The following is a 25,396-nucleotide window of genomic DNA, read 5'->3' as shown; positions in this document are numbered from 1 at the left end:
GGTTTGGTATTGTTGACTGCTTTACTGTGCTTTTGATGGTGTTTTATGATTCTTTGTTTTACCTTTGGCTTTACTCTAAATCCTGGCTTACCAATTCCAAAGAACCAAGGGCCAAATGTTTTTTCTCTGATATTAAAATGCTAATTTATAATGTGTGGGGAAGAATAGATGTATTTTGGAGTAGAGAGAGGGGAGTGAAGGGAGGGGTGGGGGAATGGGAGTAGGAATGATAGTACAATGGACATTATTACCCTATGTGCATATATGATTACAAGACCTGTGTAACTCTACATCATGTACAACCCGACAAATGAGAAGTTACACTTTATTTATGTATGATTTGTCAAGAATGCATATTACTGTCATGTATAACTAATTAGAACAAATTTAAAAATATATAAAAACAAAATCCTGGCTTACTCAAGAGTAATCCATCTTCCCATCCTATCATCAGAGAGCTTGTTTACAAAGAAATAATTTGGGGCCCACCTTGTACCTTCTAAACTTTAATTTATATTTTTAACAGTAACCCTACGAAATTTGTGCTCACATTAAAGATTTTTCTGTAAAGTTGAAAAACAAGGTGAATACTGAATCTCTTAATTTTTCTCCTTAGTACCCCTTTGATCCTGGTATTAAGTACTTTTGTAAACCAAATCATGTTGTTACCATTCAGCATCAGTACTTGTCTGGAAAAGAGGTTAGGCTACAGTGCTCCAGAATTATTTGGAGTCAAATTGGTAGGAAAATATGTTTTATTCAAAGTCAACTTTGAAGGAAAATAGAAGAAACTTGTTTCAAAAGTTCCATCTTTGAAATCTCTGAAGGTGAGCAAATCTTTTAAATCAGAAGAGGCAGTAAAGAGACAAAAAGCAGGAAAGGTACATATGCAGATTTAGTATATATGCCGATTTAGTTAGTCTGTGCTAGACAGGCCTGGGGAGGGGACAGTCTCCATTCTTAGCTTCTTTAGAGCATATCACCACCACTGGTGGTGGCGGGGCAAGGCCCCTCGGCTTTCAATCTCATAATGAGAAAGTTGTTCATAATTTCAGAGGGTCTCCTCAAATTCAGTCTCTTTCCATATCAGTCTCTTTACACTAATATCCATCCTTCCCCCTCACCCCCAGGGCCTCTTGCTTGCTAGGGAAGTGCCCAACAGCAAGCTAAAGCTAATTTCCCCAACCTTCATTAAAACTTTCTTCCATCCTTTTTATTTTTGGGGACAGGATCTCACTAATTTGCTGGCCTTGAATTTGTGATCCTCCTTCCTCAGTCTCCCAAATAGCTGAGATTACACATCTGTGCTAATACACCTGGCTTTAAACATATACTTAAACCCAGTTTTCAGTAGGTTTTAGCAAGCAAGATCTTCAAAACCTCACTTCGCTGGTCAAGAAAATTAGGTTCAGAAAAATTAGACTTGTTGGGATCCATAGATGTACTTTACTTTCATTTTAATTTTTCCTTTATTTATAGATCATTTAAAATTTTATTTTTATAATTTAAAGAACTTGAAATGTGAGCTAACTGAAAGACAGTCTTAGGTTACCAAGTATGATGCATTTCCCCAAACCCCCTAATTTAAAATTGACATTTGTTTTTAAATTGATAATAATATTTTACTAACACACTAATAGTTCAAATTGGTTTAGAATTTGTGTAATAACTGATAATGGGGAAAGTGGATATTAAACTGAATGCAAATGAAAGGGACTGTCATGTCTTTTTTCTGTGTTTAAAATACAAAGCTATTCATGTGCTCTTGAAAGACTAGGTGTTTTTTAAAAGGAAATAAAAAAAATTGTTTTGTGATATTTTTAGTTGTTTTTCCCTTGTTCTGGGGCTATGCATTATATTTTTCTGAATCAACCAAGCAATTGGGCTTTAACTCATATTTTCCATTTTAGATCCACATCTTTTTTTAAAAAAACATTCTTTTTAGTTGTCAATGGACCTTTATTTTATTTATTTATATGCGGTTTGAGAATTGAATGCAGTGCCTCACACATGCAAGCGCTCTACCACTGAGCGCTAGAGCCACATCCTAGATGGTAAGTACTAGATCCTTATCCATTATTCTCGTAGATAATTGCATAAAAATCTGCAGCTGCTTATTAAAAGAGCACATTCTTGGGGTTTTCCCCCAAGTAACAGCCTATCTGCTGAAGAGACCTAGGATTTGCATTTTTAGTAAGTGCCTCAGGTGAGTCTTCTGTACTCTAAAATTTGAGGATCACTATTTTAAGTAATTCAATTTGTGAGTTTTAAGTGACTAATCTTAGGCACTATTTTCAAGTGTTAACTGGATACAAGGTTCTGGGTGCAGTGTCTGTTGCTACTCATACTATCCTATTTTCCTTTCCTCACCATGGTCTCCTTTTTTACCACACTTCCCACCTGATGATTGTGGTGAAGCTCCCCAAGTGGGCGGGAACCAGCTATCACTGATAAGAGAATGGGGTTGAGTTTCTCATTACAGCTTCACCACCTGTACTGTTGATGTCTGAAAGGAGATAACTGCAGATCATTATATCCAGGAGAAGTGCTAAGTGCAGCTGGCTTGGGATGCTACAAAAGCAACAGCTTTCTTTATAACCTCTTCTTCAAGGGTAGGGTTTGGAGTCCCAGGTTCAGAATGGAATTTTTTGAATGGTACTGCTAATGGTCTGTTCTTTCCGTAAAGATATGCCTGTATAGTGCTTCTGGAGATATATTAATTTTCATCTTCTCTCATGGGACATGTTAGTATGAGGATTGTAAGTCATATGAATAAAATATTTCCCATCATGCCCTTTCAAATGATTTTTGTTTTTAGACAAAAGTGTTTTAAAAAATAAAAAGTGATTGTATTACAATGAGAGTTTTATTTAGCCATAAAGAAGAAGAAAATTGTGTTATTTGCAGGAAAATGGATGAAAGTGGAGTGAAATAAGCCAAATTCAGAAAAGTGTCATACATTTTTCTTTATATGTGGAAGCCAGAAGGGGGGCCAACAAGGAAAAAAGTGGATGTCATAAAAGAAGAAGGGTGATCATTGGGGTAGGGAGGGGACTAGGAAGGGGCCTGAGGAGGAAAGAAGGAAGGATGGGGACTTACTGGCTTTTATATATATATTCTTAGTTGTATGTGGATACATTCCCTTTATTTTTATTTATTTCTATGTGGTGCTGAGGATTGAACCCAGTGCCTCACACATGCTAGGCAAGTGCTTTACCACTGAGCCACAACCCCAGCCTTTGGCTTGTGTTTTTATGTGTGTGTTAATGTGTCACAGTGAAACCCACCATTCTGTATAATTGAGATTCACCAGTTTAAAAAAAAAAAAAACGAAAAGTGATTGTGTTAGAAGTTTGACTAAAACCTTCTCTTCTAGGGAACCCAAATTTATTTGTGAAGTGGAACCAAATATTTTTTTCTTTTGTATGTATCGTTCTCCAGTTTTATCTCTGCAGTTAAATTGTGCATAACCATACAAATAAGTTTGTAGTAAACAGGTGGATTTGCAGATCTAGCATTATCTATCTTCATCTATTAATTGCTGATAGCCAACTGAATTCTCCCAGTGTAAAATATTCACCCAGATTAGAGCTTCTTTTTTTTTTTTTTTTTTGGCAGGGTGCGGAGGTGGGGTGGTGGGGTGGTGGGGTGGTGGTGGTGGTTGGAGTCAACAACAGTAGATGACTTTCATTTTATAAATTATTTCTTCTCTCTCCACCCCAAACCAAGAGGTTCTCATTCTCTAATATGATTTTAGGGGATTCTTTGCTTTCAGTAGTTTACTTGCAGAAAGCCATTCATAATTTACCTTTAAAAAGTCAGATATTGCCTATGTTTGAAAGATAAATTTATTTGCTTTTGTTTTGTGATGCTGTGGATAGAACCCAGGGCCTTCTGCATGCAAGGCAAGCACTCTACCCACTGAGTTATATCTCTATATCTACAGCCGGAAAGGTGAATTTTTAAAGCCTGGGCTGTTTAACAACTATGTAGCAAAAGAGCTAACTTTCCCTGAAGCTTGCCCACAGTTACAATATTTTCTTTTAATGTTCTTCCTCTTTTCACATGGTAGAATATAAGTGGATTAATTTACTAGAGACTACATCTTTGTCAAGTTTTTATCTTCTGTTTTATAATCTATAAAATTGGAACAACCCTTCTTGCCCTTGTATGTTCTTTAAATAATTCTGATCAAGTCTGTGATGCAGGAAAGGTACAGACAGGGTGAGACCTCTGGGGACTGACTTGCCCTGGTTTGCCCAGGACTTTCCCAATTTCAGCACTGAAAGTCCCACCCTGGGCACTCCTTCTATTCTGGGCAAACCAGGATGGTTAGTCACCCTGGGGCAATCAGCAGAGACAGTGAAAGGTACTTCGGTTGCTTCACAAACAATATTCTGGGTTTAAACAGGGTTTACTGGTGTTCTGGTTCTATAGTGCTGGTGCTCAAGTGCTTTGTTGTTACACCTTTCCTGTCTGCCTGGTCCAGGATGTTAATCATTACCACATTCTCATTCCAACTGGTAGGAAGGTGAAATGTGAAACCTGTAAGGGCATAAATTAGAAATTGCAAGTAACACTTCTTCCATCTCATTCTCAGGCACTAGAACTTATATATATGACTACAACTTCCTGTTAGGAAGGCTTGGATATGTTGTTGTCTTTTTGTCTATCAGCCAAGCTAGAGGATTCCATTCTTGGAAAAAAAAAAAATAGATGGCACAGCTGTGTCCTATTATGTGCCTCTGTTTGCCACCCAAGGTATTCCAGTTTCCTTTCAGGATTTTGTGGTTATCTCATAGTCATTTATAATATTGCTGTGAATGTTGAAGTTAGCTAATGAGATGAAAAAAGATCCCTGAATTCAGGACTGTAGTAAGATCTGCACTTGGACTTGCTACTTTCTTCCTCCACCTGCATTGCCCTTTTAACCCAGAAAGTTCTCTGTAGTTGAGGTGATAACTAATTTCAGTGCCTCAGGCAAAAGCTTTTGACTTCAAATTTTGTTCCAAAGTCAGGCAATGGATGTGTTTAGAAGGTTCGGTCATTAAAATTAAGGCGAAAAAATGGGCCTCTTAATGGTGGTCCATGGGGTCCTGGTGTACAGTCCCGCCTGCAGTCATTTACTCAAATATTATCATTTACTGAGCACTTAATACCTTGGGTAGGCAATGAGAATGACAATTTCCACATTTTACTAGCATTCCTACGCTTATTGAGCTTAATTTGTGCTGGGGAAGAGAAAAATTATTAAAATAGAATGTATATTTATTTTAAAAGCACTAGTAATGATGTCCAGTCAGTTTATTTTACTGAATCTTTATGTATTTAATGTTTATTTTACGAGGATGTGGTTGAGGATCAGTGGTGGAGCGCTCGCCTGGCACATTTGAGGTGCCAGGTTCGATCCTCAGCACCACATAAAAATAAATAAATAAAATAAAGGTATTGTGTCCAACTATAACTAAAAAAATATTAAAAAAATCTTTATTTTGCTGGATGGTATTTTCCAAGGCTTACTTGTGTTTGAAGAGAGGTTGAGTTTCCCTGTTTGGTGTAGTGCCAAAATTGACCTCTGGTGGCAGTTATGACTGGAATATTTGCTTATCTTATTGTAAATATAATACTCAACTCCAGGAAGACTTAAATGTCTTGAGAACTTGGCTATTCAGCTAGCCACACTCCATAATCTGTTTTGGATTAATTAATCCACTTTGCTTTTTCTAGTTAGCCCAATTCACTTTTTTTATACAAAGTTTATTTATTTTTTATTAAGTTTTTTCTTTTAGGTAGCTTTAAATATAAACAATATTATCAACTATTATAATGACATTATGATCATATTAAAATATAAGATGGTTACAATAAAACTGTAATATTTTATGTAATTATATTAAATTATAAGATAAATATTATGGACTCCTTGCATAGAACCATTAAAAAATTAATAAACTTTTATTGTTAATGCAAGTTTAAATTTACAGCAAAGTTGAATAGAAAGAACGGAGATTTCCTATATTCCTACTCTGTGGACATGCTGTGTCATAGTGCTACATTTATTACAATCAGTGAGCCTACACTGACACATCGCCATCCTTCAAAGCCCATAGTTTACATTAAGGTGCACCAAGAGGTGCTGGGCACTGCATGGATTTTAAAGAATGTATAATGTCATGTGTCTACCAATATAATACCAGAGTTCCTTTACTACCCTAAAAATTCCCTATACTCTGCCTAGACATACCCCCAGCCCCTGGCAACCACTGATCTTTTTACTGTTTCTAGTTTTGATTTTTCCAGAATATCATTATGGTTGACTTTTTAGATTGGCTTCTTTCACTTAGTAATATATATTTAAGATTTCTTCCTTCTTGTTTTTTTATGGCGTGATAGCTCATTTCTGCTTTAGTCGTGGAAAATATTTCAGTTCTGGATGTACCACAGTTTATACACTCCCTTCCTGGAGGACATCTTGATTGCTCTCAAGGTTTGTCAGTAATGTCTGTGTGCAGATGTGTGTGTAGACATGTTTTCAACTCCTTTGGGTATATTTCAAGAAGTCTGACTGCAGGATCATATGGTAAGAGTGTATCTTCTTTCCACTGTGTCTATACAGTTTTGCATTCTCATCAGATTGAAGGGCAGTTCTTACTGGCCCACATCCTCCCTAGCTTGATGATGATTGTGTTTTGAATTTGGGCTATTCTGATTGGTGTGTAGTGGTATCTCATTGTTTAAATTTACAGTTCTCTAGTGACATGTGATGTTGAATATCTTTTCACTTGCTTATTTGCAATCTGTATATCTTCTTTGGTTAGATGTTCTGTTCGGATCTTTTGCCCATTTTAAAATTTTGATTGTTCGTTTCCTTATATATTTGTATACTTTTTTCTTGAACTTATCTGAAATTGGTTTTATCTTTAAAATTTGAAATATGATTCTAACTTCTAGTTATTTAAAGAGTGATCCTGTTATTTTAGGGATTGATTCTTTTCCTACTGAATTTAAATGTTCAAGTTTAGTGTAACATATTTATGCATATATTATAAAGACATGTTTGGGTCCTTTTTTCTTTCATATTAACCCAGCGCGTTCGCTCGCGCTCTCTCTCGCTCTCTCTCTCTCTCTCTCTTTAACTATTACTGCATTATTTTTACTGTAACATTATTTTAGTGTAACATTATAGTATTTTGGGGGGGGGGTACTGGGTATTAAACTCAGGGGCACTTGACCATAGAGTCACATCCCCAGCCCTATTTTGTATTTTACTTAGAGACATGGTCTCACTAAGTTGCTTAGTGCCTCATCATTGATGAAACTGGCTTTGAACTCTCAATCCTCCTGCCTCAGCCTCCCGAGCCCCTAGGATTACAGTTATGGGCCACTGTGCCTGGCTTGTAGTATGTTTTAATAGCTGAAAATGCAAGCCTCTTCATTTTTTTTCCATTTAATGTTTAATTTTTTTTGCTTTTACAATTTCACTTTTTCAAGTAGATTTCAGAATCATTTTGTTAACTTTGGGGGCACATGTTACTAGAAATTTGATTATGTTTTTTATAAATCTATACTTTAGAGAAATTTTTTGATCCTTACATTATTTGGTTCTCAGTTGGTCATTTTCTTAAATGTTTCTGAGCAGTTTTAAAATTTATGTATAAGGTATATTATTTAAATAAGTATGAATTAATGAATGATGTATATAAGTCTGTTTTCCCTTTACTGTTCTGTTTGTTTTTTTTCCAGAGAAAAACTAAAAACTATGAACTTAAGATGCAAAAAAATAAACAGTTGACAAAATTCTTGATTTTTATAAAGTTTCCTGAAAATACAAGAATAGTTCTTTAAAATTGAAAGGCAAAATCAGTCTCAAATCAAATAGTATGTTTAGTACTCAGATTCTCAGGTTAATTCCATAAAAATCAAAGGCTTTAACATTTGTTTTTAGAAAGTGATTGTAGAAGAATTTGTATTGCGTGTTTGTTTTGTTTTTTACTATTTACTATTTTACTATTTGGTAATATTTTCTAAATTATTATATATTTATTTATTTTTGTTTTTTTCTTGAATTTTTACTCTTCTTCCATAAAATACAGGCTTCCTTAATGGTAGGGATTTCGGTATTTCTGAAAATTATTATTTTTGAATAATTCTCATTGTTTTCTAGGAAATAAAATGTTTATCATATGAGTAAGTAATTATTGCTAGTGGTTAAAACTTTTAGAGTGTGTGTGTATGTGTGTGTGTTTATGGTAAATGGGAATTGATTTTTCTTATCAATTTGCCTTGATATCAGCTGACTCATTTTTTTTCAAGTTTTCCATGAAGAAAATCTTATTAATCTCAGCAAATATAAAGTTTGTTTCCTGCTTTCTCATTTTTGTACCTCATTTATTTTCTATTACATGCTTGAACATCAGAATTATGTTAAATAGTAGAAATAATAGAGAATTCTTAAGTTATCACCAATCTTCTAGTTTTGAAAAGCATTAGTAGGAGTGGATTCATGCTTTTGATTTCTTGGATGTTATTGCATTTAAAGCCCCACCCAAGCCTATGCTAGTGTAATTATGCAAGAAACTAAAGAGATAGCATTATTATTATTTTTTTACCTCATGTAATAAAAAGGCATATCCTTGGCATTTTAAAATGTCAAGTGTAGTCTTATGTCATATATTGAAAATAATGAGTCATTATTTTTAAAAATTAACAGTGTGGTATCTGGAATCGTCATTGTATGAATCAGTTCTTATTTGGGTGTTTTGATGATAATTAATGTTTATATTGGGTAAGAAATTTTGGTGCCACATCCTATGTTGTAACTAAAATCACTTACTATAAAGATAAAAAGCAGTGTTAAAATTGGGGTCTGATACAGTATAATATGTCTGAAGATCATCTTCCCAGGAGACATACTCAGATCATTCTGCACTAGCAAAATCTCAACATTTGTTGATAGTTTTGTTAGTCATTTTCTTATTTACTGCAGTTATCTTTCTGATATTTATATTAAACTGCTGTTGTAATCTTCCATAATTAATTTTGTATTTATGTAGTGGAATAGCATGATGTTTCTTTGGCAGTTGATATTGTTTCTTGAAGACATATGAAGGAGGTAGTTTTTATAAGTATTTTGCCACATGAAGGTTGGTACTTCTGAGTAGTTGACTTTCAGAATCTAGGTATGGAATCTATGGTATGGTAGTCACAAACCATATGTAATTAAATTAAGTAAAATTTGTGTTTCACTTCCTTTGTCACACTAGCCACATTTGAACTGTTCAGTAGTCACATGTTGAGTAGGGTTTACCATATTGGATGGCAAGGATACACATTTTCATCATCACAGACAGTTCTGTTGGACAGCATTATTATAGGTCATAAGCCATAGTTCACTAAAACAAGAATCACCATTTTGGTGATTTATTTTTACTTTGTAATAATTACTGAAATAAAATATTAATACAAAAGGAGAAAGAACAAGATAAGAAACAATGAAAAGACTTGTTCCTCTACTATTATTTTTTTCTTTGTTTTTAGTTATGTTGTTTGTGACTGAACAGAGTGTGCCTGCTGTCTTCTCAGCAAGGTTCAAATCCCAGTGGGGAGAAGAGTTGTCTATCATTTGTCCACCATTAAGTACATCTTCTGCGACATGCAGACAGTGACAGCAAAGGACCTGAAATACCTGTTTTTGTGTAAATCTCACTCCTGAAATTCATAACATGAGCATGTAAAATCTCTATTTTTTTTTCTTCCCTAGAATTGGAAGAAGACAACATCAGAGAGACACATCCATAAGGCAATACAGTAGAATAATGTCCTAGAAATTTTTTTCCATGATTTGCTGCTTCTTTCTTATTGATCTTTGTAATTGACAACTTTGCTATAAAAACATCTTGTCCAAATTTGTATATTAAAAAAAAAATATATATATATATATATATATATATTTGTAGTTGGGCACGATACCTTTATTTTATTTACTTATTTTTTATGTGGTACTGAGGATTGAACCCAGTGCCTTGCATGTGCTAGGTGAGTGCTCTACTGCTGAGCCACAACCCCAGCCCCCAAATTTGTGTATTTTTAAGGCCCTGTATGCAAGCAACATTTAACATTATACATTTATTACTTTTATTTCTTCTGCCAATGGGAGGGAAAAAGCATCTAGAAATTTAACTTATACTTCAGTTTTGATATTAGAAGAATCCAAGATTTGCCCATTGTTTTTTGTTTGTTTTGTTTTTTTAGGTCTCTGGAAGTATTTGAGAAGGCGTAGTTATTTAAAACTGTAGTTAGGTGTGACTTTTTTCAAATAGTATTGTTAAATGAAAATGAATATGAATAGGAGTAGATTTGCTGATGTATGAAAAAATCCATTCCAAATTATTCCTTGGTATAAAAATGTTAGTTTGCATGTTCAATTGCTTAGACCTTTTCTCTATTTAGAGTCCAAGTATAAATTATGTTGAATAAGGTTGGAAGTATTTGCACTCTATGTGGACCCTATGTGGAATGTGTTCATTTCTAAAGAACCATAGATTATGGCTTTACACAAAATCTGTTGGCATTAAAGAGTAGAAGTGTTAGCCTTGGGATGTACAGCCATTATCTGACTTGCCGTCTGCATCCAAGTTAAAGTTAGAACATAAGAAGTGTGGTCTGGGACATGTTCACTCATCAGTCCCTTCTCTGATATGCAGTACCTCTTGTATGTTTCTAAAAATTTTCTCTCCTAGATAACACCCTTAGCATGAATCAGCAAATTGATATAACTTACACAAATGCAGTCTTCTGGGATATTTAATGATGTTTAGTAGAAGGGAAATATATGCTAAAGATAATTTTTTTTCCTGTGGGAGAAAAGTCTTTTCTACAGAGTTACTGAACTGGTATTTAAAAGAATTGTTTTCTAAAGCTTGCTCTGTTTGGTATGCTTTGGTCATAATTGGGAATGTGACTGCTGATTTAGATGATTTAAGTAAGAAATATGTATGCTGATATACCTGGAAATAAAAAATTTCAATTGTTCTTCTTGGAATTAACATTGATGTTCAATTAGGAGATAAACATAAGTGGTTTCATAGGTTATATTCAAAGAAGAAATATCACGTCATTCAACTTTATGTTTTATTTTAAATTATAAAATCTTTGGTTATTCATGAAATAATATGCATTCAGACTGGCCCATTTTAAATATGTATCAACATTGTTTCCAATTCTGTACTTAAACAGTCTAGCATTTTAAAGTGAAGGTTTAATTAGAAAAAATATTAGCATAATTTCTAAAAGTACTGGATCATCAGATAGTTTGAAAAACATAGACTTTGTACATTGTTTTGAATAGTAAACCTTGTATTCTGTTTTAAGTTGTTCTCTGGTTGTCATTACAGCTATGAAGTCTTACACTCTGTATTTCATGCTCCTGTGGAGCGCTATTGGGATAGCGAGGGCTGCCAAAATCATCATCGTGCCGCCAATTATGTTTGAAAGCCATATGTACATTTTCAAGACGCTAGCCTCAGCCTTGCATGAGAGGGGCCACCGCACAGTGTTCCTCCTTTCTGAAGGCAGAGACATCGCCCCATCTAATCATTACAGCCTCCAGCGCTACCCAGGGATCTTCAACAGTACCACCTCTGACGCTTTCCTGCAGTCCAAAATGCGGAATATTTTCTCTGGGAGATTGACAGCAATCGAACTGTTTGACATACTGGATCATTATACTAAGAACTGTGACATGATAGTTGGCAACCAAGCCCTAATCCAGAGTCTGAAAAAAGAAAAGTTTGATTTGCTGCTGGTAGACCCAAATGATATGTGTGGATTTGTGATAGCCCATCTTTTAGGGGTTAAATATGCTGTATTTTCAACTGGCCTTTGGTATCCTGCTGAAGTGGGAGCTCCTGCTCCATTAGCTTACGTCCCAGAGTTTAACTCACTCCTCACGGACCGCATGAACTTGCTGCAAAGGATGAAAAATACCGGCGTTTACCTCATTTCCAGATTAGGGGTCAGCTTTCTGGTTCTTCCCAAATATGAAAGGATAATGCAGAAGTACAACCTGCTGCCGGAGAAGTCCATGTATGATTTGGTTCATGGGTCCAGCCTGTGGATGCTGTGTACTGACGTGGCACTGGAGTTTCCAAGACCCACTCTGCCTAACGTTGTTTATGTAGGAGGAATCCTCACCAAACCGGCCAGCCCACTACCAGAAGTAAGGTTTGCTGAACTTCTTGGTAATTGTTTTTTTTTTTTTTTTAATGTAAAGGTCACTTTTGATTTCCAGAAGAGATAGGGTTGTTCCGTAACTAAGGCTACTTGAAAAAACAGTTAGGATACAAAAGTGCCTTAATTTGCTGATCCACCACTTCCCCTGGACACATTCCTGCTCTGAATGAGCATTTCCATATTATCAAGAGGCCTCTCTGCCATATGATCAATAGACTGGGAAATAGATTTTTGTTTAAGTAATAACTATAGTATATAAAGAGAATTTAGTGAGATGGTTAGTTTTAATGAGTGTAATTTTTGTTTTTAATTAAACTATTTGTTTAAATTAAACAATTAAATTAAGCTATTAAACTATTTGTTTTCCTCAAATAGCACAATCACAGGTCTCTATGTTTAGTCAACTCAAATTAACATAAACTGATGGCATAAAGGTTCTTCTTGGGAAAGTCAGAATCATTAGAAAGTTTATCTCCTACAATGGAAATGAGGCACTGACTTCCATCAAAGTGGACTACCAACTAATTTAAGTTAGTAAGGAAATGTAACTCTTTAAGGAAATCATGCTCTAGTGCAATTTCATTTCAAGGACAGAATTAATGCCACTTCAAGACAATCTTTTTGTTCACTGCCAAACCTCAGTTTTTTTGGCTGAGCTATCAGTGAATCCCTGAATGTTCTGTTCTCTATCCTAGTTTGCTTTTAATTAGGTATCCTAAACCAGCAGGAGCCAAACACATGTCTGTTGTGGGTTTTCTAATCTCAGGCTGTCTCAACATTTGATGCTATTTACCAGGAAACATAGGACTTGTTCCAGAATTTTCTTTATTGAAACTATTTCTACTCTTAATCTCTGAAAATAATTACTCAAAACAACTCTGCTAAATTGTTGTTCCCCAGCTCTGGGTACTCTACTCAAACAAATCTATCAGAGCTTTGCTGAATAGTAAATTCAGATTTTCTCCTATAGGTATCAGATAATGACAATCACTGGGCAGAATTTTTTATGGGTTAATAAGGTGTTTGGAATATATGACCTATAGTCTTTCTAGTACAACCATTAGAATTATACTTGAGAAGAAATACCTCGGTATATTTCATGTAACATAGAAACATGGAAATAGCCAGATCTGTATCCTGTTCAGTGCTAGCATTTTGAATTGATACAGCCACCAGAGCTAGTGTCACTGTTTAGCTCTCTGACAACTGTAAGGGATAGGGACTAACCCCAGTTTATCTCAGCCACTCATGTATTTATCCAAGTCCAATGTGAATCCTTAAAATATTCTCTACCAGAGTCACCTTGTGATATATCACTCTCCTAATTAAAGGTAGCTAAAATCAGATTTTAGAAGTACCTTCTAAAAGATTTGGTAAGCAAGTCTGTCTTGACTGTAATGGAGTCATTTATAATGTTATACAGATCAGCCTCATTCTGTCCAGGTCTTTCTCTCCCCCCACTGAGAGCAGTGCCCTCAGTCAGCTCATTTTGGTTTGATTTGGATGCCTTGTTTCGTCTTTTATCACCTTATTGAAGAAGGAATCACTATGAAAAGGAATCTACTCCTTGCAGCAACTTGAATGTCACAATTTAAGTCCAGATAATTTTTTATGTCATTTTTTATACTTTGTTCTTCATTAAGATGCATAGCATGTGAGCATTTTCCCCTTATGGTCGAAGCCTATCTTGCTTCCCATGCATCCTGATGTCCTGACTAGCTTCACTATTTGTTTTACTTTAAAAACAAAATCATTTGCGTTTTCTTCGTATGATCACGTGAGGTAACGCTCAAAAGTTTTTTGATTTGCCATAATGTCTTGTTTGACATGGGCTTTAGCCTACTTTGTGGACTTTGCTGCTCTTTTTTCCTCTTCAGGCTTTCTGTAGTGATTTTATTCAGGTGTGTTTTCTGTTTGCAACAATTGCTTTGTAGTTGGGTCACACACAGACATACATGTATGGCATGTATGTTATATGTAATTTAAGGACACGGATAAGTATATTATTAGCATTGAAAGTTTTGGATTCTAAGTTTGAAAGGCTGTTTTCATTTCAGTAGACCATTTATAGTTCTTCAGCAGGGAGTATTTGAAAAATGATATGTCTTTTAGATATTCCTTACTTTGTTGAGGTTTTATGTGCTTGGGAACACTTGTGTTCCTACTGAGATTTCTCCAGTTGATTTATGTGAGATGATAAACTATACCATGGGGTTCTAAAAGTTAATGAGTTTTTCAAATGCCTGTATTATTTACAAGGCATGGTTTGACACTAAACAAGAGGGTGCAGCAAGTAGTGAACACACAGTTCACTAATAATGGCTTAATTGTTAATTGCCTTGCTATCTTACACTGGGAATGGATTGAGTTTTCCAGATGTCTGGAGATGATTTGACCAGAGGGATTTGAATTTCACGACCTGGAATGAAAAGGTAGAAAAAATTTCTAAAAGACATTTTTTAGAAGCTTTCATAAGTGTTGAGTCTTAAGAATCTTTATAGAGTATCTAGATCAGCTTCATTCATTTAATGTTCCTGCCCAACAGCCTGTGTGATGTGGATTGTTTTGCTGTATATTAATTTGTCAAGATGCCCATCCCTCTTGTCACTCATTTTTTCTTGTCATTTACACAATCATAAATGTGTACAAAATTATACAGAGAGAGCAGTTTTGCTATTTTTTTATATTTTAAAAGATTGTTAGTGCTTAAAGTAAGCATCAGATGATTCTCTTACTTTTTGGGACTTTAGTTCTTGAAGAATTTGGTAATAGGAATCAACTGAATCCAAATGTTTTTGATCCCAAAGTGCTGTGTTGGTAAAAAGTGAAGAAACAGAGTGTCTTGATCATAGAATCATTTTAAAATGCATGTTGGAACTGTTCCTGGAGGAACCCTCTCTGTGTAGTATCAACTATTTGGGTGCCCGTGGAAGGAGTCCCAAAAGATGTGGATAAAGGGGAAGAGGTTGAGATTGGACCATATCAGTACAGTGTTTTATGTGCTATGCCGTGGCAGGTCAGAAGAGAACATGGATGCAAAATAAATAAATAAACTTTGCTTTGGCCAAGACAAAGACCTTTAAATAGCTCCCTATTTTGAGTGGGTCCTTTAAATATTAAAAGTGAATGAAATCTAATAGAAAGTGATTGTAGCTTTTAGTAGTTTTATTGGAGGGCAATAACAGTAATACCAATTTATTGTATTACAAGTTCACTTCAGAAAACTTTCAGTTATTAAAATGAAAACATTTCACGTGATGGTTTTTGGGTGATTTCCCATTGGCCTGTGCTTTGGCCCTATCAGGTAGTTGGATCTTTGGCACTTTTCAGCTCTTACAGTACTGAACCATTTTGCCTTCACTGTTGGTTTTCCATACCACACTCTTTCTGACCAGAATGTGGCCATCTTGAAGGCAGATACCCTCGTTGTTCACTTTTGCACACTGAGTGAATGCAAAAAAAGTTTGCATTCAATAAATATTTAATATTAAGTGAACTATATCAAGTAGAAATAGTTGCCAAAAAATTAGATGATTTGGCTAGTGTAACAATATTGTTATTATAACCATTGTTATCTGTTTGTTCCAAATGGAGGTCCTTATACCATCCCAGCCATAAAGCAATAAAAAAATTCCATGCTAAGTTATTTTAATGAACTGTTATACCTATTTAATGTTATTGATACTTAGAAAATGAGAGAGCCAGACATTACTCAATTGGTAAACTAAAATAATCTCTACTCTGTTCCAAATATGCATGTAAACAGGGATAGTAATGAATGACAGAGCAACTATTTCTGTCTTGAAGGAAGATGTTAGATGGCATGGCACTCCTTAGGTGCCTTTCAGTGATGCTTTAATGCCAGGTAAGGAGTGATAAGGGCATCTTCATTTTCCTGTTCTGGGAATTTTTAATTGAAGGAAGCATAGTCTTGAGCAGAGAGATAGTAAGAAATAAGAAAAGAGATGAGTCCAGGTGTGTAATCTCAGCAGTTTAGGAGGCCAAAGCCAGTTTCATCAATTTAGTGAGACCCTGTCACAGAATAAAACATAAAAAGAGCTGGAGATGTGGCTCAGAGGTAAGCACCCCTGGGTTCAATCTCTGGTGCCAAAAATAAATAAATAAATACATATAAAGAGAGAAAACAAAGATAAGAAATAGCAGGAGATCAAGGTGAGGATCATGAAATAACAACTGTTTGTCATTTTGTCATTGGCCAGACTACCTAGAAAATGAAAGAAAAAACAACAGATTGAATAGATAAGCCCCTTGTGAGGAGATAAGATTGTGAGAAGAATAAAACCAAGAAATAAACAACAGTGCCTTCCTGTGTGTCTTCAGCATTCATTGATTCACATGGAAATTCGCATGGAAGCCATTATTTACTGTCCATGTGGTGTTTGAAAGCTGATCTCACCACTAAGGAATGGAGTTCCCAGGCTGGGATGTGGGACTAGAGTCCTTAGTGCTGTAAGGCTGATGCAGGGTTGCAGCAGTTATGGAAAATCAAGGCCATTTTAATAATATTTTACATTTACATTTCTAACATATTATCTCATGATATTTAAAACCTGAGACAGCATTATAGCTATTATACCATATTGATTAAAGTGCTAGTTTTAAAATAAGTATTATTTAATCAAAATATATATCCTATATAGTTGGGTTCCTAATTTGGATCCCATCATTCACATATAGTTTTATAGAATGTCTTCATCTGTATAGTAATATTATACTATATTGGTAGCTATTTGGGGATTAGAAAATTGAGGACTAGAGTGTTTGGAAGAGACTAATAATTTAATTCTATTTACTAACTCTGAGTTCAGATATTCAATACAACATGATAGTTGAGCAGAAATAATAGATTCCCTATGGGAACTCATTAACGTAAGATGTTCTTGCAGATGTATTTGCAGTAGTTTTGTAGCTTATACATTTTTGTCTTTATTTTGTAGTAAGAAACTAGATTGCCTTGTTACGTGAATCTACCCAGGAAGTAAATCAGGCACTGTTGAAACCATCAATAACTTACTGTTCAATTCACTGATACCATAATTTTCTGAGAAGCATTGTAGTTTTAAACAGTTTATCTATTGTTTCTGCAGGCTTTATGAGTATAAAAGCATTTTCTAATATGAGAACAAAATATACAACCAAATTCAAATTAAACATGTTGATAATTGATATTTAAGGGCCTGGCATGATTTTTAAACACCTCTTCACCTCTGCTAAGTCTTAAAGCTTTAATATGCCCCAGAGAATTGTTCATTTACATATTAATTCAAATACTGGCAATTGTAAGTGAAATATTTTTTAACAGATCATTTCTACAAATGACAATTTTTGCAAATAAATTACTGTTGGCACCAATATTTTTGGTATGATATTTTCAATAAATACTTCTCATTCCAATCCAAATAGTTCTATTTTGGAAATTAAAGTAGCTACTGCCAATGAGTTTGCTGGATCTATTCCTGAGTGCAGATTTTGAAGAGAGGATGAAGTGAGCATCGGTTTATGAAGAATCAGTGATACTGAAAACAAACTACCTATTTCCTAGTTTTGTTTATGGAATATTTTATAGCAGCTTTCCAGACACTGGACGGTGTTTCGCAAAGAGAAAAAACATGTTATTTTTTTTTCTTTAGCCAAGTGATTGTAACTTTGAATCTTGGTCTTCATGCAATTCTTGGATAAAGGAGTCAGCCCTATTAACATTAGGATACTCACCCAAAGAGGATTTTGGTGGATAACAGTTGTAGCTATATCTGGTGGGTGGTAGTTGCTGCTGTTATTATTGCTGTAGTAACTCTTGTAGTTTATGATAATCTATAATTACTGAGTCATGGATCACTCCCTGTTTTCCACATAGCACATAGAAGAATAGTTTCTGGGTGGAGGTGAAGGATGGATGTAGGGGAGGCATTCATCTCTGTTCTAGCACTTAACTCTGGTACTGCTTCGGGATTTTTATTTATCTTTCCTACATTATTGTTCTCATGGAAGTAGAAGGAATCTGACAAGTGAAAGATGTGGTCTTAGGCCCTCATGAGTGTCTTTTAAATGAGCAGAAACTGATGGATATGTCTTTTCAAGGGCAGAAAGAATTAAGGGAGTAGCTCTGAGGGTCTCCAGATGCTGGCCTCTTTAGACTTAGGGGTATGTCTGTGATTTTTCAGGCCTTTAAATGGAGGAGCCAGACAGCTGGAATTCCAGCCTCTCTTTGCTGCCTGTACACCTGTCCATTCTATTTTTGTGTTTCTTATTCCTCAGGGAACTGAGGGGAAACTCCAGGCAAATTGATGACATCTGTCCTTCTAGTCTGATTTCCTGCCCAGGCTCAGTTCCATAGTCAAACTTCAATGAGCCTGGACTACATAACGTAGAAACCTTAAAAGTAAGTTGAATATTTTCTAAAACTGAGGGTACAGACCCAGCAACCAACCCCAATCTTCATCCTTATATTTTCCTGTATATATGTATGATATATCCCTTCTTATAATTTGTATTCTCATTTCCTTTCCTCAGTATTGTTTAGATCAGAATTCTATGGCATACATGTTAAGTCTTGATTGTAGGTCACTTAGTAGGTCCAGTGTGGGCCTAATAATTTGTACAAGTTCTCTGGTGATGTGATACTATTGGGTCTACTCTTTGAGAGCCATTGCTTTAAACTCAACCGTAATCTGAATCTTGTGATCCAGAAATTTTAATTGTGTTATAATGTGTTTTGTGAGAAACACCTTTTTTTTCATGTTAATTACAAATTTTCCTCTGTTTTAGAGAATTATTTTCAGTGTAAATTGTACCAAAGAAAATGTGTATGTATATTGATTTCAAGAACTAGAAAAACTCTGGATTTTGTTGCACATTTGGTCAGTTCATTACCTTAGAATTTCATTTTGTGAAATCAGACAAAATTTCTGCAGAATTACCCAACCCTTGCTTTAAGATGTAGATCTAAACACAGTGTCCATGTGCAGTCCTGTTCGAAGGAGGTAAAGACCTCAGAACTAATTCTTTCAAACTCTTCTCTCTCTTTTCATTCATCTCTACTGTTTTTTTTTTTTTTTTTTTTTTTGCTCTGTGTCAAGGTATATTTTTGTAAAGCAGCCTTTATTGCTCTTTGTAGGAACCATGTTTACTAGATTCAAGAATTCTGATTATATTAACGTAAATATAGTCAGTTAATTAGTTGGTTCACAGAGCATCCATTCTAGAAAGTACTCTGAGAGGTAAGAGTGCAATGAAATATGAGAGAGGAAGATCAAAACGCAGATCTTGCTTTTCTCTGAAATGTTTTTCTACTTCAGAGACTTCCTATTAAAGTGGTCATTAACTTTCGCCTGTAGTATTTCATGTGGGTGATTTTCGATAGGGTGGCTTTTCAGGAGAATTATGTTGTTCAGATGCAAGAGGGAAGCCTAACGCCATGTTGTAGATGTTATTTATTTTTCCTCAATTTGCTTCTGCTTCCCCAAGCCCCAGGATCTATAATATAGTAAAAATAAACTTACCAAAGTTGAGCTGATTTTATACTTCATTGAATATAGCAACCGCTTAATAAATGTCTGTTGAATTGTTTTATACTCAATTAGATTTACAGAAATTGGTCTTTTATAGCAGTTGAAAAGATTTAATTTGCATAGATCCTTAAGAAAAACTCTAGGTTCTATAAAATTTTTAAATCTTCCAGAAAGAGTAATGGAGGAAGCAAAACTCTTTGAGATCTGAGTCATTCTTTACATCCCACCCACTCTCATGTTAATTCCTGCAGTGTTTGTAACTTGAAGTTACATTAATTCATTTTGCAAAAATTAATTAATTAAATTTGCAATGAATGAATTAATTCTATTCATTTTTCAAAAAAAGAGATAAAATTATTTTTACACTATAACTTTTTATCAGTGAAAACAGCCCAAGTAACTTGATAAATATTAAAACTTTGAGGCTAATTAAATCTCCTACCACCATTTTTGGACCATGGCAAGGATCAACTAAGCTGATTTGACATTTACTTTTTCGCCGCAAAGTCCTTTTAGAACTTTTTCACATGTGTGGTAGTGAAAAGATTTGCTAACCACAAAGGAATGACTACTCAAATAAGGGATAGCCATTTTCTTTCACATTCAGTGCAGGTCATTGGGTCCCAATATGGGCCAGGCACTAAGCTAACAATGTTAAATACAAGTTATAGTTTCTTTGTGCCACATCTGTTCTTGTAGAGTAAAATACAAAACAAAAAACAAACAAAACACACACTGCTTTCCCAGGTGATCATAGTAGTGCCTCTAGGGAAGGTAGTCACTGGAGAGAGAGTGCACCCATACCTAAGAGGGGAAGTGGGAAGGACCCAGTGCTTTGAAGACCTGGCAGAGATCCAGGTGCTGAAGAGTTGATGGCATGAGGTAAGGGAAGGTGGCTCTACTCAGTTTGGAGAGGTGAGCAGAGATTAGTTCTTATACATTGTAAAGAGTTTGGAATTCATACTGAGGTTTTAAGTGGGCTAGCACATGCTTGGATTTACTTTTAAAAGGGTTATGCTGGTTGTTTTGTGAAGAAAGTAAGAAGGGAAGAAAGGAGACAGGGAGGATTAAGTGAGTGGAAGTTGCAGTAGATCAGACGTGGTTTGGTGGCTTCAGAGGTGGTGAGAAGTAGAGTGATTCTAAGACTATTTGGGAGGTAGAATTGACTGAGCTGGAGTCAAGTACAGGGGATTTTAAGAAAACAGGCCAAACCTGCTTGAGCAATGGCATTTCCTTGAAGAGACAGACTGAAGGATGAACACATGTTGGCAGGAAATTCTGTATTTAGTTTGAGGCATGTTGAATTTGAGAAGCCTGTGGATATACAAGTGCAGATGTCAAATTGACATTGCAAACTGTGAACATAGTGTTGATAGGAAAAGTCAGAGAGAGTTATTCAAATATGGGACTCCCAAAATATTGTACTAATACCAGGACATAAGTGATATCATTTACATAGAGATGTACAGTCTCTAGTGTTCTACTGTATAGAAATTAAGTCAAGGGGTAGGGTGGTAGGGCGAGCCTTCAAGGTTCTGAGAAGTCATGACCTAAGAAGTAAAGGGTGACCAGAACAAGTGGTGTTTTGGCCCAGTTATTATGATTGCTGCTGAATCTGATGTTTCCCAGTGTGTTTGCATTGGTTATATCTCTGCACAATCTTAAATGTAAAGCAGATAAATAACAATAAACAACTACACTATAATAATCCATACTTTCCTTTGACAATCCAGTTGGATCTGTGTGTCTATCTGATTGCCAAAGTTGGCAGAGCACCCACTGGGAACCAAGTGAATACATTCAGCCTCTCACTGCAGGTCCTGGGGAAGATCACCTTGCTCATATCACTGAATTATGGACAGGTGAATGGTGAGGCTCGGTCTGTTTAAAGTTTCTTGCACTTCAGTGATGATGTGAAAGAGAATATTTTTGAGCACCATTCATATATTAAAATGCAGACTTCTATTCTTAACTTGAAACATTCTTATATTTGGTGAAGTTATGTTGACGGAAGCAAAGTCAAGCAGATGTACAGTATTTCATAAAGGTGGGGCCTTTTGGGGGTGGACAAGGGGGAGGCCTACAAAAGGACTGATTTTGCAATGTATGTACTATGGAAACTTTGACTTTTCTAGTAAATCAGAAATGATAATTAGAAATAGCATTTTTAAAAACTAATGATTAAAAATTCAATCCCTGATTTCATTTTGTATAATTCATAAACCACATTTTCTTCCAGAGAATATAATTAAATTACCATTGTTATGAAAATATTTTTTCTTGAACTGTAACTTAAAGAGAATTTTAGGGCACATTAAACATCACATACATACATATGCATACACACACACATACACATATACATATATACATACACACACATCCACACACATCTATACATACATATATGTATATATCTTTAAGGATAAACTAACATATACATATGTACATATATGTTTGTGTATATATTAGTTAATCCTTTTTGGAAGTTAAATGTTTTAATTTTTTTGTAATACAGAAATTATGAAATATTGAAAATGTTTTTTATAAAAGGCAAAAGTTGAAAGTACAGGAAAATGCTTCAACTCTTTGAAAATTTTGATTTAATTTTGGTAAACTTCAAATGCTTTTCATTTTTTTCCCCTAACAGTTATTTCAGATAAATTTTAAGCAACTTGTTTTGTAAATAAATCTTCAAAATCAGGCTTGTCTATTAGATCTTTATAGATTTAAAGATGTTTATGCTGATGTGTAATATGGTTGTTTTCTGTTATGAAGATACAAAAGTCTCCATTATTTTTAACTATTTAGGATTGTTAGATGTTACAAGAAAGGTAAAAATAAAAAGAATTTACTTATGTAATAGATTATGTACAGCTTATTTTCAGTTGAATGCAAAAATCCATTTTTTGTGTGTTTTCAAATCATGTATGGGCCTCTGATGACAGTGTTTTAATGTAGATGGTGCAGTGTATTCTTCATAAGCTTGCTTAGTAATAAATTTTAATTTTTTAAAAAATTATAGTTTAATGGAAATCATATGTATGCATATGTGATTTCAACTGGATATGCTACTTAAGCTAGGGCTGTTTTCTCTCTAGTCCACATAGCTTTTCAAGAGAAGTGACGAATACTACATAACTATTAGCTTTATTCACCTATTGTATACAATCAATGCTTATATTGATAACTTTATTTCTTTCATTTGAATAGGGCCTCAAAAGTTTTATATCCAGTATTTGAGTACTTTTGTTATTCTCTTTAAAAAGTCAGTATTAGGCACTACTGGTTACTACCAGCTGAAGCTTTACACAGCTGTGTATTTAGCATTTAATCATGCTAAGAATTGCTAATTAGAAAATCAAACCACACAAAGCATACTCAGTGAAGCTGATACAATACCATTTTTGTTTAAGAAACAGATAAATAATCTTTATACATTAGTGGTTTCATTAATAAGCATTTGTGCTGAATATGTAAGCAGGCAATCTTTAAATAAAATGTCTTAACCCACTAGGAATAATTTGTCAATACTCTCCTTTCACAGAAATCCATAATCTCTTTAAAATAAGGTCAGCCTTAGTCAAAATTGCTACATTTACACTTGGCCTTTCAACTTCTTTCTATTGTCTCATTTTCTTCTGTTTTACTCTTTTCAACAGCTCCTTCCACCTCATAGGCATAAACATTCTACTGCTCTCTCCCCTGCACTTTGTGTTTCCCCTAATTGGAACTCTGTGGCCAAGAATCACACTAGAGCATCCTCAGTTGACCTTACTGTGGTTCAGTCTGCCTGATATTCCAAAAATCCCTTTCTACTTTACTTTAATAAAAACCACCTTGTTTCTTGCAGCCCACTGTGGCACACACCTGTAATCCCAGCTACTTGGGAGGCTGAGTCAGAAGGATAACAAGTTCCAGGTCAGTCTGGGCAACTTAGTGAGACTCTGCCTCAAAACAGAATTTTAAAAAGGGCTTGGGATGTAGCTCAGTGGTAGAGTGCTTGCCTAGCATGCATAAGGTGCTAGGTACAATCCTCAGTAACACACACACACACACACACACACACACACACCCATACCCCCACACACACCTTTTTTTCTAAACCTTTTATGTTGTAAGCTGCAGCAAAGAATGAGGACGAAAAAATTCATTCAGTGATATGTATTAATGGCTGAGAGCAGTTTAACCCATTACCTTTTTAGGAGTAGTGAATATTTTATACTGAAGTCAAAGGTCTAGCATTAAGTCAGAAGAATCAATACTAGCAACGTAAGTAGTTTGGTTAGTAAATGGCAGAAATACAGTGATTCCAAAGGATTTGAGGACATGCTCTGGGTATCCCCGATATCAGTCTTTATGGCTCACTTGCATGGGGGCATTATTAGTCTCAAAGTTTTGAACTTGTTTTAGAAAGGAAGTAGTGCAGCATTTTCAGCTTTTTATAGCCCCAGATGTCAAAGTCACTGTGACTTCAAAAGTAATAGCCAATGTTAAATTTCTGACTTGGTTGGGCTGGGCATACAGCTCAGTTGGTAGAGTGTTTGCCTCTCATGCACAAGGCCCTGGATTCAATCCCCAACACCACTACCCCCCCCAAAAAAAAATCTGACATGGTGCTAATATAACGGGCGCTTAACATTGTCCTATAGATTTGACTTTCTCTTTTAGGCTTAAGAATAAAATAGACTGGACACAAGCCATATTGAGAAGTCAAGATGTGAAGAAAATACTTCAGTGCGTTGAAAATGTGTGAGCTGTACAGATTTTGTTGAAACTACCCTTGTTTTGAAAAATGCATTTTGGGAAATAAGCAAGTCTTCCTGATTGTCTGGAAGTCACCAGGTACATAACTAGTCCTAACCTTTGTTGACTAGTTCTGCTTCACCAATTCATGTAGTGCATATGTACCTGAAGTAATAAAAGTCCCTGGACTCTAGAGTTCAGAGTTTGAGTCTCATGTCTGCCACCGCACATCATATAAAACACATCATTCACTAAGGTAAGCTGTTATTTTTAAGAGCATATTTAGTAGAGATGCACAGATTTGGAATTTCAGTGTAATTTTTCCTACAACTCCAATAATAAGCAAAGTATTTTGGCGATCTCACTAATCTGGATGACAACCAGAAAGCTAGAAAGTCAAAAAGACATTCAGAAGCCAAAATAAATGTTAAAATGTCCAGGAACTAAGGTTCATATGCTTGTTCACAGTAGTCACCTTCAGGCCTTTTTCACCCTGCATTAATTTACTCCAGTTGTTTACCTTCTATAGAGCTTAATTATCTTATTCCACAATCCATGGAAGAATGAAACAGAAATTAATTTTTAAAGCAGGTGTGCTGAAAGCCAGGTGGAAACTGACAACTGTGGTTTAATTGTTTAACTGTAAGAGAAGGAGTAGACCCTTCCAGAATGACAACGATAAAAAGAATATCAGTTTCTCTTAAGGTTTGGCCTTCTTGGGCCATTTGGTGTCACAGAGCCGGAGGACGGCTCTCTGTCACAGTACACAAGTCATAATTAAGTTCATATGTTGTACATACTCAGTGTGAACAAGGAAAAAAGTTTAGGGCACCTCTTAATAGGAGCTTCCATCAGCAGTGGACTGCAGCTGTCGTGCAAACTGAATGTTC

The 25,396-nt window shown here is 35.2% G+C and overlaps 1 protein-coding gene across 3 annotated transcripts in view; it reads left to right on the top strand.

Annotated features, from left to right (window-relative positions):
• Ugt8 (UDP glycosyltransferase 8) overlaps positions 1 to 25,396 on the top strand; it is an 80,505-nt gene that overhangs the window by 15,946 nt on the left and 39,163 nt on the right. For all 3 annotated transcript variants that reach the window (XM_046459113.1, XM_046459112.2, XM_058583740.1), the window contains exon 2: positions 11,394 to 12,217. In XM_046459113.1, coding sequence (XP_046315069.1) covers positions 11,396 to 12,217 — 822 coding nt within the window. In that variant the 5' untranslated portion in view covers positions 11,394 to 11,395. The remainder of the gene's footprint in view (positions 1 to 11,393; positions 12,218 to 25,396) is intronic.

Source organism: Marmota monax, unplaced genomic scaffold, assembly GCF_021218885.2.
Source record: "Marmota monax isolate L192 unplaced genomic scaffold, Marmota_monax_Labrador192_F-V1.1 WCK01_AAM20220418_F8-fsc00002, whole genome shotgun sequence".
NCBI lineage: Eukaryota > Metazoa > Chordata > Mammalia > Rodentia > Sciuridae > Marmota > Marmota monax.
Note: the sequence above shows the minus strand (reverse complement) of the source record. Positions and strands in the feature narration are given on the sequence as shown.